Raw genomic sequence first — 19,872 nt, 5'->3', positions numbered from 1 at the left:
AATAGTTTTATAGTTGTGGGGCCTTAATTTGCATCACATCCTAGATAGGAACTAGGGTCCTGTAGGGAACAGTAGAGCAACTTTGTCTTAGATTTCTAATTTTTTGTTGTTGGTATGGTGGTCTAGAATGGGCAGATGGTCAGACACAGACACCTGTCCATCCTAACTCACATTAGATGAGCTCTGTAAAATAAAAAGAACAAAGTAAGTGTTAAAATAATTTATTTCCTCCTACTGTACACGTCCATTCATACAAGTCCCACTAGGTATCTAGGAGGACCAGCTTTAAGAATATTTGTTATTTTTTCAAGATTAACAGCAAGATGAAATTCAGTCGTTAATGAAGTGTTGGTAAAAAAAATAAACAATTTTTAATACAAGATAAAAATGTTTTGCCACACTGAAATTGCTGCAGGCCCAAGAACTGCTTCCCAATTTAATTTGGATTGTAGGATTCCTGTCCTTTGGTTTTCAGAGACTTTTTTTTCAAATTGCACCCAAAAACAGAGTTTAAAACAATCGAGAAGTCCTATCTGTTTTTACGTTTCTCTTTTTTGCTTCTGTTATTCCCAGCACCATTTACAGCTGGTGCTTGCATTGCTTTTGCATGGCCTGTGGCCTTTAAGTGTTCAAACAGTTTATTCCGGGACTGAAATTCACAATTGCAGGTTATACAGTGGATAGGAATATCTTCATTCTGGTAGGAGAAAAAAAATACAATGCTTCATGTCAGTAGATACTATAGAAACAATAAAACAATATTTTATTGTTGTACTGGCTAAGGAAGAGTGCATATTAAACAGCAACATTTATCTTCAACAAAGAGCTAACCTCGGAAATGGATAAGCATGAATGATTCTTTCAGAAAAATGTGACCACCAACTCTTTTTGAACATCTGAAAAGTGTTTTATGGCAAATAAGCTCTATTCAGCACTCCTTATTAAGTTCCAAATAGGTTCCTAAATGAACTATGGATCTGCAAGGAAGACTAAGAATTGAAACATAGTGTCCCCTAAAACAAAACTATGCATACTAATGTGTTTGTTTAAAGTTGAGTGACAGTCGGCATTTCAGAAACAGGACTATGAGCGATGGTTTTTTTAAAAAAATCAACATGTATTTCTAACTCTCCTTGTCTGTACATTTCTGTTATTAAGAATGGAAACTGCTTTGGGCAGAAGATGATCATCAGCAGGTCCTTCCAGACCTACTTACAAATTTTTTTTTTTTTTAAATCCAAATCTAGCTCCATCAGCATGTGTATAATAATTAATATACAAACTGAGCTGTTGTCACTATAGTTGTACATTGCCTAACACAATGGGGCTCCAACCTGGCTGAGGCCTCTAGGTGCGACTGAAATTCATGGAGGTTAAGTCCATCAATGGCTATTAGCCAGGGTGGGTAAGGAATGGTGTCCCTAGCCTCTGTTTGTCAGAGGGTGGAGATGAATGGCAGGAGAGAGATCACTAGATCATTACCTGTTAGGTTCACTCCCTCTGGGGCACCTGGCATTGGCCGCTGTCAGTAGACAGGATACTGGGTTGGATGGACCTTTGGTCTGACCCAGTGTGGCCACTCTTGTGTTCTTATGAAACAGTTTCATAGTAATGGCCTACATATGTTTAAGGAGATAGCCAGGCCATTATTTTTAAAGTAAACCTGCATTCGTGCCTAACAGGGCTAACTAGGCGGTGGGTCCCCATTGTTCCATGCAAACATATGGCAGCAGCTCATTTCTTTCGTTTGACAGCTAGACACCCACACAGAGAGAGGCCAGAAGACAGATTTAAGTTTAGCTGGATCTAGTCCAAGATCAATGTATGCAGAAGACTGTCCTAGCTGAAGCTGAAATATTTAGCTTTAAACAAAACACAGCTTTTCTCCAAAGAAAAGGTAAGTTGTATCCAATTTCCTTAGGTTTTGGTAAACAGGCATAAACAGGAAGTGTCTTATGGACAAATACATGAAAACACACAGGGAAAAGCAGCTTTTGAGAACTGGAGAAGAATGTCAGGAGCTGGAAAACTACCAAACCAAAAGACTTTTGTTTTTATGACAGTGTACTGTTTACCAGCCATTGAGAATCTGTAGTTTGAAATACTTTCCACATACCTTATCTTGAAGCTCTGAAGTTACCTTAACAGATTTTTTTGTATCCTTGGCTCTCTTTCCTTTAGGCTTAGGGATGCTGAAAAGACAAGACAGTTTAAGATTTCAGATTACCTTTGTCACACTGAACCAAGTTTTTCAGTGAACACATTCAGCAGGATTGATAGTTTTAAATTACTAAGGCTTTTAAATCTCATGGTCCACTGACTTCAATAGGTACTGGACTGGGACCTAAATGGGCCAAAAAGTTAATTTATTTTTTTAAAATAAAATTTGCACAAACTACCATTTAAGGCATTTTCAGTTCAGTTTTTTGGTCACCATTAATTTCTGCTTAATAAATAGTCTTTTGTGAGTGATTCACTACTTTGAGGGTTCCCTCCCACCTTGTGCAGTTATTCTAATGGAAGTGACTGCTGTAGTTAAAAGTGCATACTGTTCTCCATTCTAACCCATTTCAGACCATTGGAATGTTCTGAAACTTTTGCCTGTGGGACTGAAATATATATTCCAGGCTTGGCATTTGTCCAAAAGTGAATTTTATTGTATTCATAAGCACAAGTTCTGAGCAAAATTGGTTCAACTGTTTGAGAACAAGTTGGGGAAATAAAATGTACTTTACCCCATTACAATTCTGTTAGATTTTTTTTTTTAATGCTGACCAGTTAAAGTGCTGAAACAGCTGGAGTTAGGCATTAGACCTGGAAGCAGCCTGCACAGAGGAGACATGCCGTTTTGAGTGTTTTGGTTTGGGCAAAAAAACACATGCACAGGGCCTTACAGGTTTACTGGGAAAGGGAGCACTATGCAAGCAAATATACTTAACTTGCTGTGCAATGAAAATGTAAGGAAGGTGAAGCAGCAGTTGTCGCATTCATGTCACTTCCTTAAAGCTGGAGAATAAGTGAGGTAAGGACTCCACAATGCTTAGTGCATAACTAAGGCTATATTTTAGTCATGGGTATTTTTAGTAAAACTCATGTACAGGTCACGGGCAGTAAACAAAAATTCCACTGTTTGTGACCTGTCCAGAACTTTTACTATATACCCCTGACTAAAACTTGGGCCAGGGGGTGATCTGGGGCATCACGGGTGCTGGTCCCATAGGGATGGCAGGGAGGCAGGCAGTGGCCCAGAACCCCCACACAGTAGTGGCGCACGGCCCCGAACCCCTGCTCATGCTGGGGAGGGTTGGCGGGGCTGGCAGGCTCCCTTCCTCCCTCTGCATGTCCTTGCAGCTCCAAGCAGTAGGGAAGGCCAGAAGTGCTCTGTGTGCTGCCCCTGCCACAAGCTCCGGCTATGCAGCTCCCATTGGCCGGGAACCATAGCCAATGGGAGCTGCGAGGGTGGTACCTGTGGGCAGGGTCAGTGAGCAGATCCCACTGGCCCCTCTGCCTAGAAGCTGCAGGGACATGCCAGCAACTCCTTACCCCTCCTATACCCAAACTGCCCCAGCAGCTGCTTGATCTCAGGCAGCCCTGGAGCCAGCCATAGCGGGTGCTGCAAATGTCACACAATCTGTGACACGTGCAGCTTTATGCATAACTTTCAACACAGCTTCACAGGAATGTCTTCCTGTTGCTAAACTGTTTGCATAAAATTTTCCATATAAGTGTCCGCACATCACAGTACTCAAAGACACGAGAACTGGCAAAAGTGGTGTTTAACTGTGCAGTATCTTGAATAAAGGGTCACTTTCCACAGTGGAAGGAGGTAAATAGCAGATCCCCCAAGGCTCTGTAATGGGACCAGTGCTGTTCAACATAATAATAAATGATCTGGAAAAGGAGGTGAATAGTGAGGTGGAAAAGGTTGCAGATGATACAAAATTACTCAAGAGAGTTAAATACAAATCTGAATGTGAAGGTTTACAAAGGGTCCTCACTAAACTGGGTGATAAAATGACAGATGAAATTCAGCATTGATAAATGCAAAGTAATGCACATTGGAAAACATAATCCCAACTTTACATACAAAATGGTGGGGTCTAAATTAGCTGTTCCACTCAAAGAGATCTTGAAGTTATCATGGATAGTTCTCTTAAAACATCTGCTCAATATGCAGCGGCAGTCTAAAAAGCTAACGAATGTTAGGAACTGTTAGGAAACAAATGATATAGAAATATATGATGGCACTACTCCACCATGTTCAATACTGTGTGCAGTTGTGGTTACCCCATCTTAAAAAAGATGCATTAGAACTGGAAAATGTACAAAAAAGGGCAACAAAAATTATTAGGGGTATTGAACATCTTCCATATGAGGACAGATTAAGAAAACTGGGACTGTTCAGCTTCAAAAAAGAGGCAAGTAAGGGGGGATATGACAGTCTACAAAATCATGAATAGTGTGGAGAAAGTGAATAAGGAAGTCTTATTTACCCCTTCACATAACACAAGAACTAGGGGTCACCCAATATTAATAGGCAGAAGGTTTAAAACAAACAAAAGGAAGTACTTCTTCACACAGTAGTCAACCAGGGGATTTTGTAGCCAGCAGATATTGTGAAGGCCAAAAGTATAACTGGATTAAAAAAAGAACTAGGTAAATTCATGGAGAATAGGTCCATCAATAGTTATTAGCCAAGATGGTCATGGACGAACCCTGGGTATCCCAAAGCCTCTGACTGCCAGAAGCTGGTACTGGACAAGAGGGGATCGATAACTCAGTTGCCCTATTCCACTGATTCCCTCTGAAGTAACTGGCACTGGCCACCATCAGAAGACGGGATACGGGGATAGATGGACCATTGGTCTAACCCAGTGTGGCCATTCTTATGTTAAATAGTTACTACTGATGGAATATTTCATGTAAGTTACTATTTAAAATGCATAAATGTATGATTTGTACAGTTTTTCCACTAAGCTTGTTTTTTAAGCATTTAAAACTTTTGTTCCACTTGCTCCAGCCAAAAACTAAGACAGTAAACAGAGTTCTAATTTTACAGGAGGAGTCAAAAATGAGTACTTTAGTATAAACAAAATTGCTGCCTATAACCAACTGCAGTGGTTCTCAACCAGGAGTACATGTACCCCCTGGGGGTACGCAGAGGTCTTTCGGGGATACATCAAGTCACCTAGATATTTGCCTAGTTTTACCACCAGGCTACATAAAAAACACTAGCAAAGTCAGTACAAACTAAAACTGCATACTTGTTTATTCTCTATATATTATACACTGAAATGTAAGTACAATATTTATATTCCAATCGATTTATTTTATAATCATATGGTAAAAGTGAGAAAGTAAGCAAATTTTTCAGTAACTGTGCCGTGATTCTTTTGTATTTTTATATCTGATTTTGGAAGCAAGTAGTTTTTAAGTGAGGTGAAACTTGGGGTATGCAAGCCAAATCAGATTCCTGAAAGGGGTACAGTAGTCTGGAAAGGCTGAGAACTACTGCCTTACTGTGGTGACATTTTGGATAACTATGAAGAATATCGTTATAATTAATGCCCAGAACCACTCATCAAGTTGCTACACAGTTAACAGAATGAGGTTTTTAAAGGCACAAACATGAGTTAAGTGCCTAACTCCCAGTTGTGCCCCTGCCACTTTCCCCTGTAAAGACATTATAAAATCCAGTTGTTAACAGCAAAACAAAGAAATATTATTTACAAGATTACCATGTTTGTTAACAAGGAGGTTTGTCTGGATACTGGTTGTTAAGTGTGGGGTATTTATTTGCAATCTAAACCCAATGCCAAGTTAGGAACCAATTCTAATTTATACCAGTTTTACTCTGCCATAACTCAAATTCAATGGAGTAGCTTTCAGTTTATACTGGTGAGAAAATTCAGGCCTTTAAAACATGGACTATTAAATTAAAGAATGCAACGAAGTGATGCTGTTACCTTTTTGCTTCGCCTTTTGGTTCATTAACTTCATCTACAGCTTCTGCAGCACTTGCTTTTTCAGAAGCAGTATTTCTTTGGCCAACATTTTCCAATTCTTCTGTTATGCTGTCCTCCCGGTCTGCACTGTCAGCTTCTTTTTGTTCAACTGTAGCATCCACTGTAGTGTCTTCATACGTCTGTCCAAAGAAAAAATGTGTATTTATTGCTCCGAGATAATTAGTTGGCAACTGTGTGTACAGTAATTGCAGATTTAACAATTAAACAATTTGCCTCAACGAAAATCTAGTATGTCTGTTTTTACACTGATGTTTTGCGAGAGACGCAGTGAGGTGAAAAGACCTGAAGTTTTGGCTGTGACATTTTGAGAAAGAATCAGCCTGTGATGAAGAGAAGAGAGCCAAAGAGTCTTTATCAAAGGTCTAAGAGGTACAGCTCAGACTCTGCCGGAACCCATAGCACATAGCCATTAAGGCATAAAGAAGGGAGTATGGAATGATCTTGTCCCTTCCAACCCTGATATTCTAGGATTCTATACATCGAAACAGCTACATTTTTTTTTTGGTAATTTTTTTATTAGGTGATTCTATCAGGACCATTATTAAAGTTGCCTGATAAGCAACTGAAAACAAGGTTTTCTAATGGGAAGTATGACTGCCAAACTTAAGCATTCGGGCTGAAATTTTCCATGCCAGGTGTTTGCCTCAGGAAAATTTCAGCCAAAACACTGCAACTGTTACCCAGATCAACAAGGGTCAAGGAGATCTGAGGCAACCAGATAGAAGATTTTCTCAACCTTCTAAACACTGAAAGGGTAACAATTAGAATTGTGTTGGGTGGAAGTGGGGTGCTGGGAGAAGAGAGAAGGAGAATCAATACATTAGTTACTTTACTAAACTCAGACAAAGTAAACTAGAGCTACAAGAGAACCTCACTAATCTGCACTGATGTGGAAAGGCCCAGTACAGATTACTGAATTTTGTGGATTACTGAGTGCTGTTTGCAAGGTTAGCGCACAGTACTATGCTTCTCTTGGGGCCAGTGGATTAGCAGCAATTCACTTCTGGCACTCCGAACTGCCTCTCTCAATCTTAAAAATAGAAGATTATATATTGGACAATAGTTGGCCATATTGTCAGAGTTGAGTGATGGTTTTCTGAACAACACGCATCCAACAGTTTCCTGAATGGAAGGCAGCAACTTGTTCTAATTGAGAGAAAGGATGGTCCGGTGGTTAGGGCATTAGACTAGGATTTACGATATCTGAGTTCAGTTCCCTGCACTGCCACAGACTTACTGTGTAACCATGGGCAAGCCACATCGAAAACCGCAGCGCAGACAGGCTGTCTGTCAAATGGGACTAATAGCACTGCCCTACCTCACAGGGGTGTTGGCAGGATAAATGCACCGAAGATTGTGAAGTGCTCAGATACTAGAATAATGGGGGTTATACAAGTACCTAAGTTAAAACAGATATGGATTCAGAGTGTCTTTGAAATCAATGGACTCATTGAGAAATACACCAGTCGATTAGATGTAATAAATTTAACAGCTTTTCCCAGTCTCTTGAATTCCTAATTCCCTCAGTTTTTTGAGGCTACTGGAAAGCTAGGTCATAAGACCACAGAAATAGCTAACCAAGTCTTACATAGTTTCCTTAGATTTTCAACAGAGCCACAGAAAGATTTTGCATAAACTCCATACCGTCATCATTTTATGTTTCTTTTTCTTCTTCTTGGAGAGTCTGTAAAGGTAGAAGTTGAATGCATTTTTAGATTCTAAAATATAATATTGGCAAAGGTCAAAAACCAATAACTCTATGCTACATTTTAAGTAATAGTGGTTCTGATCTCACTTGTATCACAAATGCAACAAGAAGTCATAGCTAGGAAAACAACACTCAAGAGTCCTGAAGTGAAAACAGTTCGCTGTTTTGTGCACTGTTTAGGGTATTTAGTGACATCTCTATAGATTTCTTGCTCAAACTGAATCTGAAAACCCTGATCCTTAATGACTGGACATTCAGAAACCAGCTTAATCATAAATATAGTACAGCTTTTAAAAATATGCTATATCTTGCATAAACTAGCTTCCAATTAACTGAAGCAAACAAGTTTTCTAGGCTAGTCATAATGCCTGACAGACAATGCTGTACCTACACAACCAACACTCTGCCTGTAACAAGGTCTCCTCCTTCAAAATATTAACATCTTTGCTTTGCCTTGACATTTACTTTCTATAAAGCCAGAAGATAAGTAGTGGGAGATCATTGTCCTACAACAGTCTATTCCAATGATATAATTAAAAATCTACTTTTTTGTTGGGACTTTGGTGCAAACAGCTATTTTAACAACTCGTGCAGTACAATTAAATAAGTCCTGATGTGATCATATGCCTATCCCAGGGCCTTATTTCAGAGCCTCATAAAGACCACTATTATGTATCCTAACTTTAACAAAAGCTATAGTAAGTGTAAGCAATCTATTTTTAAGGTACTTCTGTTTGGGTGTTTCTTCCATTTCTTCATCTTCTTTGGTATTCACTCCATTTTTGTCATCTGTAGATACAGAAAATTCCTCCTCCTCCTCCTCCAGCTGTTGCCGTAACAGCGCTACCATCTCTCGGTGCTTCTTTGACTTTTCATGGTTCTTCATTCTATGAAGAGCAGTAGATAATTACTAGATTCTATGAATCGTGCAATTGTTTCTCTAAGCAAATTTTGTTTCATTTACATATAAAGGTCTCTGATCAATGACAATGGTTAATTCCTTTCAGCGTTCAGAGTAGGAAATTCTAATATAAAAATACCTACTTGAATGAAAAGGGGTTGAGCCTTTCAAAGCCACCTAGAACACGTGGATGCCCAAATGCCATTACAAAGGATTAACTTTAATGGATATTGGGTGCCCAGATAACCTAGGTGAATCTGAAAGTGTCCAAGCTTTTCAAAGAAACAAAAAACTTACGCTTTCTCAGTCTTCAAGGATTTGTCACAAGCAGGGCAGTACAAGTCATCATAAAATTCAGCATCTTCAGCTTCATCACTCAGTTTATCTGAAAAGGGAAGGGGAAGGAAATTAGCTCAGTGATTCTTAGGAGATACTGAGTAATTAAAGACACAACAATGCCCATTCAAGCCCTTTAGGATTACTGAAGTGTGCAGCGTGATAAGAACTCTTTCCCTAAATAATTTGTTCCTTCCCCGCAAAACTACAAATAAGCATCTATTACTAACATGAAGATAAGTGTTCAAAAGGAGAACAGAACACTATGGGACTAAACTTTTTCCTTAAATATCTCAATTGAAGTGAGTGATGTATGCCAGCAGCAAATCCAGACTTAAGCCTTGAGGATTTAAATGCAGCAGTATGATTATGTACATACAAATATGGAACAACTGCAAGGTCTTTTTATAGGTATCAAATCAAAAATATATTAACAGACCCTTACCATCTATTTCTTCTCTTGGCTCCTGTTCCTCTTTTTCCTCTTCATCATCAGATCCATCTCCAAATTCCTTTTCATACTGTGCTTCCATCTGCTGCAATTCTCTCTCTAGATCAGACATAGTTATCCAGCTCTGCTCTTTATATTGCTCACCAAGCCTTTAAGCAGAATACAACAACTTTTTATATTCCAGAAAATTAAGTGGTAACAGTATTTTATTTAAGGGTCATTATTTGGTCATGTTCACTTATTTAAAAAGAAGGAACCCCCCTAGCTGTCTTGTCTCAACGAAATGCAACACACACCAGTAACTACAGTTTCTTTGTAGGGACTGGAAAACTGAGCCCATACGGTCTGATTTATATAACTACTGTACAATTACTCCTCAACAGCTGTACTTCAGCTATTCAGATCTTCACTCCAATTGCCTCCTGCACTCAATTTTCAAGCTCTTTGCCTGCAGCAAAACCACCACTTGGGCTTCATTACCTTCAGTGGAAAACAAAAATCCACTCTATTAAAAACATCCAAAAACAATGAAAGTGGGCCTCTGGATTTTCTGGAAAGAAGAGTGGTTAAATATTTAAGCTCCTTTCTCTGCCTCTTTCCAGATCGGCAAGGCTTTTATGCCAAGAATATATTTTGCGTTTACAGTGAGAGAATCCCAGCCCTCTGCTCCTCATTCACTCTTGAAATATAAAGAAAATATATTGCACTTAGCCCAGGGACAGTATTTCTTTCTGAGCTGTGGGGAGCGAAAGACAAAAGTGAGAGAGAAAGGTCAGGAATGAAGGGCAAAAAGGCTTTTTCCCCTTCCCCAAATTTACCTTCTAGCAGTTTGAGTTTAACAGCTCATTCTTTTATGCAAGTTTGTTCCTTTCATTTAAAATGAATATCAAAAATTTTAGTTAATGTGCAGATATTCGGCGTTGATACAAATCATCACAGGCTAATAAACGCCTAATCTTCAGAGGTATAGATTACTACCGAATGAGAAGCACCTTTCCTCTCAAGTTAAATCAACCGCTAATCAGTCCTGTACATTGTTTCCACAGCTAAAATTTACCATGTTCTAAAGTGTTCCCAAAGTTTAAGAAACAAATTGGGGTATGAAGTTTATATTGTGCGATATTCTTGGCATGATGGTAAGCTAGTTAGTAAATTTGTCATAAAACAACACTACTAAGCAGTTGGGCAAGTGTAGCTTTTAAGTGGTCTTAAAGTATAGTCCCATGCAAAGCACATTGAATTCTAGACTAGATTACTGAAAAGGTACAGGTCACACAGCCAAAGTCCAAATCCAAGGAAAATGGTTGCAAACATCAATCAAACAGATGAAAAAAAGGCTTTTAATCACCAATGCGATGACGGATACAAAATGTCCCTCAACTGTGATAATCTGATAAAGGAATGACAGATCCCCTTAAAAAGTAACAGAACTCTCACCACCACCCACTTCACTTATCCTCAGCATCCTTCTGCCAACCTGCTACCTCTGTCTTGTGGATTATCTGACATTGAAGACTTTAGCAACAATAAAATACTGATTATTAAAACTTATTTCATATTTGTTTACTACCCACAAGGTGTTGGGTACAAGGAGGACTGTCTCTGCCATGAGCAGCTCAGTCTTCAAATCTCAGACTTAAGGACAAAAGTTAGAAATGCCAACATTTACTGTTTAAAACAATGTAAGCTGCAGGTGGTAAAAATATGACTCAATATGAATCTCCCATGATTATTTCTCAGTTTCAAAAATGCTTCCTTCAATATTTACATACTTAGCTTGTTTGAGTTTTTGCTGTCTCCGGAGCTCCTCTGCTTTTCTAGCTTTTTCTGCATTCTGTTCCTCTATGAGTTTTCTGTGTGCCTGTACTCTCTTATCTCTTTTACGAATAAAAGCCACTAGCTGACGAACCAGTTCATTCCTCTCCTTTCTTGCTTTGTCTCTAGTTTTCTTGTTCTCTTTCTCCATAGCTCGTTTCTCCCAACGGTTTGATGCCTGCCGTGTGTCATACTCCTCTTTCCAAGCAAAGTTCTTTTGAGTACAGAAACTCTGCCAGTAAGCATAAAAAGGATGGACTACCTGTTGGAAAAAAGGGAATTGGCAAAAGTTGTAAGACATCATATTGAAAAAAAGCAACCAAAGACTATTTAGATTTTCATAGATATACAAAAAGAAAAGGAGTACTTGTGGCACCTTAGAGACTAACAAATTTATCTGAGCATACGCTTTCGTGAGCTACAGCTCACTTCTCACGAAAGCTTATGCTCAGATAAATTTGTTAGTCTCTAAGGTGCCACAAGTACTCCTTTTCTTTTTGCGAATACAAACTAACACAGCTGCTACTCTGAAACCTGTCATTATGCATAGATATACAAACTCCAAAGCCAGAAGGGACCCTTATCTCATTTGACTTCCTGTATACACAACCCATATAATTTTTTCCAGAAGCTGGATTAAAGCAGGTCTTTTAGATGGATATCTAATCTCATTTTAAAGACTCCAAGTGGTGCTGAATACACCACTTCTCAGGGTAAACTGTTCCATTGTTTAACTACCCTCACTGGTAGAAAATTGCATCTATGGCCCCCACTAATCAGATATCTTGTGTGCGTGTATATACCTATACACAGTGATCAAGTCACCTCTCACGTTCTCTTAACGTAAAGAGATTGAGTTTCTTAAGCTTCACATCGTAAGGCTTTCTTTTTTTTTTTCTTTTCTCCAAACCCTGGATCATTGTTGTAGTTCTCTTTTGAACGCTCTCTGGTATTTACACACGCTTGAAACACAGACACCAACACTGGACATGGTAAGGCCAGTAGTAGGATACTACCACCACCACTATGTAGAAAAGCAAGATTATTCCCTATTCCCCTTTTTATATATCCAAGGATCACACTAGCCCTTTTAGCCTCAGCATTTCTGAGTGACTGCTGTCCAAGACGGTTTCCCACCCTGTTGGTGTAAACTGCACTCTTGTTCCCTGGTGTGTTATCTTGCATTTAGCTGAATTAAAATGTATTTTGTTTGATTGTGGACCATTTAACCAGGTGATTCAGATGACTCCATAACAGTCATCAATCTTCATCGCTACTTATTACCCGACCAATCTGTGTCATCTGCAAATGTAACCAGCAAAGATTTCATATCTAAATTGTTGATAAAAATATTGAATAGCACTGAACCAAGAACTGATCCTTGAGGGACTCTGCTAGAAAACTGCATCACTCATTGATGTCTCCCCACTAACAAGTACATTTTGAGATCTGTCAATGAGCCAATTTTTAATCCATCTCTAATGTATGCCATTAGTTCCATATGCAAGTTTTTAAATCCAGATGTCATGCCTTAGTAAGAAATATCTTGGATTTCTCCATGTGGAAAAAGATTTAAAATTTTACTGAAGCCGAGTTCATATGAAGTGAATTTTAAAAAGCTGCCATTGGCCTGTGATATCAGTAAGGGGGTAGGTCTTTGGCCTAACAAGGGATAAGATGGTAGTAAAACCCCTCTTCACTGTTACAATAGTAACCAGTTAAGCATCATCCAGGTTTTCCTGTAAAGATACTACTGGCAACTCCCACTGTAACTACCACCATTAAAAAAAGTCTTTTTAACCATTTAAGGAGATGGAAAAAACAGAAAACCTCCCACAGTTTAAGCATCTGAAATGAAAAATCACTAAGCCTTTTATTGTGGCAATATCCAATATTCCTCTTCCCTCAAGAGAGTTATTTAAGTGGGGCTTTTCCCTATGACAGTCTTAAATGGTATTCACTGCCCTTTCTGGAGGTAGCAAGAAGAGGTTAGTTTAAATGCTCTTGAATTGTTGCTGCTGCTTTTGGAAGACCAATGCTGTTTCCTCTTTTAAGACAAAAGACTCACATGGGGAGAGGAAAAAAATAGCAAATATAAAAAATATAGCTTGTCTCAGGTGCTGATTTTCACTTGCAACCGTGCTGATGGAGAAACACAGACCTAGCACATGGTCTTATTAGCCACTCTTATTAGCTAACTCATACCAGCTTTGGGCTGTTTAAGACCTTGCTTTTAGCTGGTCTCTCCGGCCACAGGTTCACAGAAGTGTTGAGAAAGCTGGCCAAGACTGCACCTAAGTCCAACTCTCAGAAAACAGAAGGTAGAGATAGATAGGAAAGAGGAGAAATAAGGCGGAGGAGGACAGCGACAGAGGAATGGGGTGACAACAGGCACCCAAAGTTCACACTCCAGGTTCACACCAGCTTTAGCCAAGGCTGCTGAAAGCGACATATCACCTGGTTCCATCTTTCTGGCCCAGTCTGGTCAGAATGCCTTTCAGGATCAGGATGAAGGCCCAACAATGTCATGGTGGATCTCAAGGTCCCAGGAAATTGTAGCACTGGCAGTCAATGTTAAAAATTGTTTGCTTTAATCCATGGCTCCCACAGTTTCCATTTAGTGACCCCAGATAAACAAGGTCAAAGAAGATGTGTCAACCTCATTCCATCAAAACATTTTGGTGATTCATCCATAAACATTTCCTCCCATTTCTACAATTTTCAGCTCATCATGCCAACCCATGACTTTACTCACAGCCTTGAAGGCCCCTTATCACAGTCCAGTTTGTAACAGACTATTTGTCTCCAACTTCTACTGACTTTCATAAACAATTTTCTCTAATAGTCTGTGTTAGGACTTTGATTATCTTGGGCAATTTAGAGTACATGTCTCTGAACAGGCGGCTAGAAGGTACATCAGTATACACAGTGAAAATAGTGTTACTGAAAATCACACTTCACTGGAGTATTTTGTCCTTGTTTTCATCGGATTTGTACAAAATATGTACAAATTACTCAACTGATTAAAAGTATAATATTTAAATTTTAAGAGGAAGTATTACAAAGAGGTAAAAGCAAGAAGGAACAGGGTAGAATATGTATTTAGGGCCAGTGCTCTTAAGTGCTTATATAGGGAGCTGATTGCCAGCTTACTGCTTTAATGCAGCATAAACATACTAGTAGGTTCTGGGAAGAATTTTACAAAGGGAAATTTTCAGTTGTTACAGACAGTTGGCATGGCAGAATGAAAGGATCAGCCTCTGGGAGAGGAAGTGAGAAATGACAGAACAGCTGGAGTATTATGGAAATATAAAGCGGGGGTATCACCATGAAAAGCCTTAGATGGCAGGAGAGTTCAGTAGAAGTCACAATTGTTGGTTATCCACTATCTCTTGGGTATTTTATGTTATGCAGCCAGCAAGTTTTATTTTTGTTATTGTGGTTTAACAAAAAGGAAAAATTATAAAAGAGACCGTATTTTGTATTAATAAATAGTTACCACATCTTCAGGTATTCCTTGCTGTAATACATAGCATTTCAGAACACTGGCAAGGCTGGTTTCAATCAGACATCAAGAATTAAATCTATCCTTTTATTTCTTAAGCCTAGTCTACACCTTTAAATGTTACTGCTATAACTAAGCCAGTAATGTGTATGATTTTTTAACCAACATAAATATGCCAGTATAAGGAGCTTTTTTCCAGTGTATTCTATTTCACTTCACTGAACAGGAATAAATTATACTGATACAAGCACTTTTATACTGGTATAACTGCATCTACACTAGGGGTTTTGACACTTAACTATGTCAGTATAGGTACATTGGCGAAAGGTTTAAGTATACACAAGGCATTAAATAAGAGCTTTTGGTAGGGCAGGGAAGGATTTATGTACACATTGGGCCAGATTCAACTCTCAATAAATGTCAATGGGAGCTTTTCTTCTGATTTCAAATGAAAATGGATTAAGCCCCAATTCCTAGAGATATTACGGTGTAACAAATAGTTTAGACTTCTAAACATTATATATCTTACCTTATCATAATCACTTTGAGAGTATCCAAAAGTAGGGAATTCTTCAATATCTTCCTGAGATATATATTCCATCTCTTCCTTTGCAATATTTTCAAAAACTTGACGATAGACTGCAAAGAACCCCTGAAATACACACCATTGTTACTGAGGAATTAATTGTATGCCTATGCAACTAAAGAATTAAAATGATCAACTTCAGAGAAAGATCACTATTTAAATTCTACAGTAACAGTTTTAAGTCAAAATAAAGACTTTGTATACCAAAATAAGTGATTATGCCAGGCTCTAGGAGCCCTTCCAATTTTTAAAATTTAAAAAAAAAAAATCATAATCAACTAATACAAATATTGGGTCCATTGTGACCCAGGCAGTTGTGTTGGACTAAGGCAGGAGAGAATTCCAAAAACACGAACTGTCTACCAGCAGTTCCATTATTATAAATTAAGGGTGTTCCAGCTCACTGCAGCTATGGCAGTACCACAGGGAGATGGTCAATCTCTCAGGCAGGCATGTTCCAAACCATTTAGGCCTTTTTAGATCAATATCAACACCTTAAACTCCACCTGGAAGTTAAGTGGCAGCAAGTGCATACCCCAGATCACTGGCATAATGCTGCTTTTTATATCCTAAAGCATTCCGACTTGTGAAACATCTCAGCATAATAGGATTGCCCAGTGAAAGCGAAGCGCCTGGGGATGTATTATATGTGTTATATAATTGTACAGCAATATTGATTAAGGGGACATTTAAAACTGACTAAATATCCAATGTATGTTTTCCTCCCCCACCCCCTTTTTTAAAGTTTACCGTAAACATTTTTCTACTTATGTTCAGTAATTTTAAGAATGGTGTATCAATGCACCAATTTACTTCCATCGCTTTTTTTTTTTTTAAAGTTTTAACTTGACTCAGTAGAGAATCAGTTCATTACCTCTTCATCATCACCATATCCAGAGTAACAGTTAACAGTGAAGTAGCGCAGCAGATCCAAACTATCATCTTGATACTCTCCATCAACCCCTCCTTTCAGCAGAGCTTCCCTGTGGTTATCATACCTAGCAGAAAACAGCACCAAGAACACACATAACTTAAGACAATCACAGAGATGAAAACCCAAGGTAGTGGGGGGGACCTTCCAGTTGTTCATGGAATACCTATTACTTTTACTGTAATTCTTTTGGGAGAAAATTATCTAACATGTTTGAATAAGATGTTTCTTAAGGATTCCAAGAACGTGAATTACAGGTTCTACAGATCTCTAAACACATTCTCCAGGCCCTCCCCACTTATGCTAGTGTATGCCATTTGTTCTTTTAGTACGTGAAAAAGTGGAAATAGTGCTTCCTGAAAAAGTAGCTAAACATATGGAGCAAGCAGCTCATAGTTATCCAAGGAGGGAAAAAAGGGTGCATGCAACTATAAACCTGGGACACTCATACCTGAGAGAGAACCAGAAGCAAAAGCTATTTAAAAACACAACAAATCGATCAAGGAACACAGTTTTTAAAAGGTGATTTCATGTGTTCTTTGTTACAAGAATACAACTAATGTGTTCTGTAGCTGTAAACCTGGGACCTAACAGTTGTATACATCATTACTAGTGAGAGGAAACTCATCTGGCTGTTATCCTCTAAAATCTCAGTCCAGACTACCAACACAAGGAAATCACAAATGATTTCAATGGGAGTCCTGCCTAAAACAGGAATGCAGAATCAGGCCCTTTGTTAGATTGTCTTTTCTGCCTCACTGGCAGACAAATATTACCTACCAAGCTCTTTCTTGAGGATCACTCAGTACATCATATGCCGCTTGGATTAATTTGAACTGTTCTGCTGCTTCATCAGCATTTTCTAGATTTTTGTCTGCAATAGAAGTCATTACAATTAAACCATAAAAATCATAGCAATAGCCGGGGCTCATGTCACAAAGTAATTATTTAGGAAATCAGACAAATGAAGAAAAAAAGTCAATTCAGAAGGACAACTCAAGGCCCTTATTGGATGTATTGGGTACACCACAACTGACTAAAATACAACTGCTGATCCGGCTTCATCATTCATTAATGTTTCTCCTTCAACCATCTCTCTGCCAAATTAACAGCCACATTAAGAACAAGTCTGGAGAATTAATATTTAAGTATAACTTGAAGTGATACTGCTGCACATAAACAGTTAAAGGAACAATGTCAATTTCAATAAGAATTACAAAATAGTTGCAGATACTACACCTGTCTCTGAGTCTTCTTGACAACTTTTGTGGTTTTAGAATAATGTTTTCCTATTTAAAAAGAAAGTTTACTCTTCCCTGTTACAGGCTGACATAACCATGCAAACAAGGGAAACTGACTATCCATAAAGTGACACTGAGCGCACAAAGCAAACAGGAAAAATACAAAAGATATTTTGAAAAGTCATCCTATGTGCTGTCTGGAAGGAATTACTCCACAGGTCAGACTGGCAATGACCTTGGGGAGATTTTGCCTTCCTCTGCAGCATGGGACACTTGCCAATATAATCTAGATGTATCTCACTTAATCAATTCCCTGTCATTGCAGAGGCCTTGGATACTGGCACAATTTGGTCCCTCTTATTCTCTGCCTGTGGCACATAACAGTCTAGTCTCCTGGGGACTGTACTACTGTGGTTCAATTTCGGCTGCTGGGGTTAGTGTGCAGGTGCACGGTGGTGGCCTGTGATATACAGGAGATCAGTCTAGATCTGGGGGCCTCTTCCGGCCTTAACCTCCGTGACTTGCGATGCTACCTGTACGCCCGCTAGGTACCGAGCTAGGGAGTCTTTCAGGGTGAGGCTGGCCCTCTAAAGCAGAGATGAAGGGGAAGGGCCCCGGGAAGCCCGTGTCCTCCCTGCCCACACGCTTACTAATGCTCTTCCAAGAGCATGAGGGGGCAGCAGGAAACCAGGGGAAACGTGGCTGGCGGGTGAGCCAGGAGACATACCCGTGAGATGGTAGCACTCCGCCGGGCGCCCCGCCCCGAACCCACATACCTGAGCGATGCCTCAAGCGGGGGGGGGGGGGGGTGGCAATGCGCGGCCTCAACAGCCCGGCCAGGCGATGGGAACCCCGGGCTCAGCCAATGGGACACGGGAGCCGGGCCGGGGCGCAGGGTCTGACCCCGCAGAGCCCCGCGCGGCTGCGTCCACCGCCCACCTGCCCTGGGCCTGCCCTCTCCGAGCGGGGAACGCCGGCGCGGCTGTTCCCCGCTGTGGTGCGGGCCGCCCTGGGACGCCGGGCCCGGCGCGGGGAAAGGGGCGGCCCGGCCTGGAGGAGCGAGCCACGGCGGCCCCGAGCCCGGCGTACCTGGGTGCCAGCGCAGCGCCAGTCTCCGGTACGCCCGCTTCAGCTCCTCGTCGGAGGCGTCGCGCGCCAGCCCCAGAACCTCGTAGTGACACTTCATCGCGGCGCGCGGAACCCGAGGAGCCGCCTCGGCTCCGCGCGACGGGGACGCCAGCCGGCCTTGCCGGCAGCGCACAGGGCGGGGCCGGAAGGAGCGCACAGGCCATAAAGAGACTAGGCCACCACCCGGGGGGGGCGTGGCCAGGAGGGAGCTGTCCAGGGGCGGGGCCAGAGGGGCAGGGGGTGGGGCCACGGGAGACCTTTTAACCGGGGCGGGCCGGGGTGGAATGTTACGTAGTGGGTGGGAGGCCGTTGGGGGGATGGAATGTTAGGAGGGTGAAGGTTCTTGACGGGTAGAAGCCTTTTGGTAGGGCGGTATGTCAGGGGGGAGACAGTTCCCTGGCAGTCGGCTCATAGAGATTGGGCCCTGGCAGAGGGTGACCAAATGCCCTGATTTTACAGGGGCACTCCTGATATTTGGGGCTTTGTCTTATACAGGTGCCTTTTGCCCCCCACCTGTCTCCTGGCTGGATTTTTAGTAAAAGGTTAAAACCAAAAGGTATGGAATGTCCTACAGCTTGGGGCTGTTTGTCCTGTCACCCACCTCTAATTAACTTGTACTAGAAACTGGGTGTTCTCTAATTGCCTGTTGCAGGTTTATTTTCACCTTCTTTAAGGGTAGCTGGAATTGGCCTGCCACTGTTAAAGATATTGCACTAGTCACGCTCTGTAGTCCTTTATTTAAGAATGGTATCAGAAAACTAAGTGCAGAGGAAGGGATTAGCTCAATTGTCTGCCAGATAGGAGAGAGAATAAATATACTTCATTAATAATGAGGTTTTAAGAACACCTGCTGATCCAGTATTGGGAGACAAGTTCCCACAGCACATCTAACATCCAGCTGTTTCCATGGTACTCACGCAGCCAGCTCAGCAGTCACTCAGTCTCCAGCAGGTCATTCTTCTGTACAGTATCTGCAGTTTTGACATCCTGACATGATTCTATGGAAGGTAGAAGTATACATATAATCAGCCTATCCTGTGTGCATAACCTGATTTTAAAGAGAGCAGCTGTCTTTGGTTACTGTTGATCAGTGCAGTCACTGATCATGAGAGACCAGAGAGGCATAATCCTCCATTCTGACATCTGTGACCCTGTCTACACTATGTAAACAACTGAAATTGAACTTTGCAGCAGCTCAAATAGGCTGAATCAGAATGTGGCCTAGTTTGTATAACTAGAGCTAA

General features: G+C 40.6%; 1 protein-coding gene across 1 annotated transcript; it reads right to left on the bottom strand.

The window, feature by feature from the left end:
* Positions 1 to 205: 205 nt before the first annotated feature.
* On the bottom strand, positions 206 to 18,776 carry DNAJC21 (DnaJ heat shock protein family (Hsp40) member C21). The gene is made up of 12 exons (XM_077816743.1): positions 18,590 to 18,776; positions 17,040 to 17,133; positions 16,203 to 16,326; positions 15,272 to 15,394; positions 11,195 to 11,499; positions 9,417 to 9,571; positions 8,933 to 9,020; positions 8,463 to 8,621; positions 7,671 to 7,710; positions 5,967 to 6,145; positions 2,117 to 2,192; positions 206 to 697 (listed from the first exon to the last, which is right to left on the bottom strand). Exons 1-12 carry the CDS (start codon positions 18,684 to 18,686, stop codon positions 530 to 532), a joined length of 1,608 nt encoding a protein of 535 aa, XP_077672869.1. The 5' UTR covers positions 18,687 to 18,776; the 3' UTR covers positions 206 to 529.
* Positions 18,777 to 19,872: the final 1,096 nt, after the last annotated feature.

Source organism: Eretmochelys imbricata, chromosome 5 (assembly GCF_965152235.1).
Source record: "Eretmochelys imbricata isolate rEreImb1 chromosome 5, rEreImb1.hap1, whole genome shotgun sequence".
NCBI classification, from domain to species: domain Eukaryota; kingdom Metazoa; phylum Chordata; order Testudines; family Cheloniidae; genus Eretmochelys; species Eretmochelys imbricata.
The sequence above is the reverse complement of the archived record's forward strand: the minus strand, read 5'-3'. Positions and strand labels throughout refer to the sequence as shown.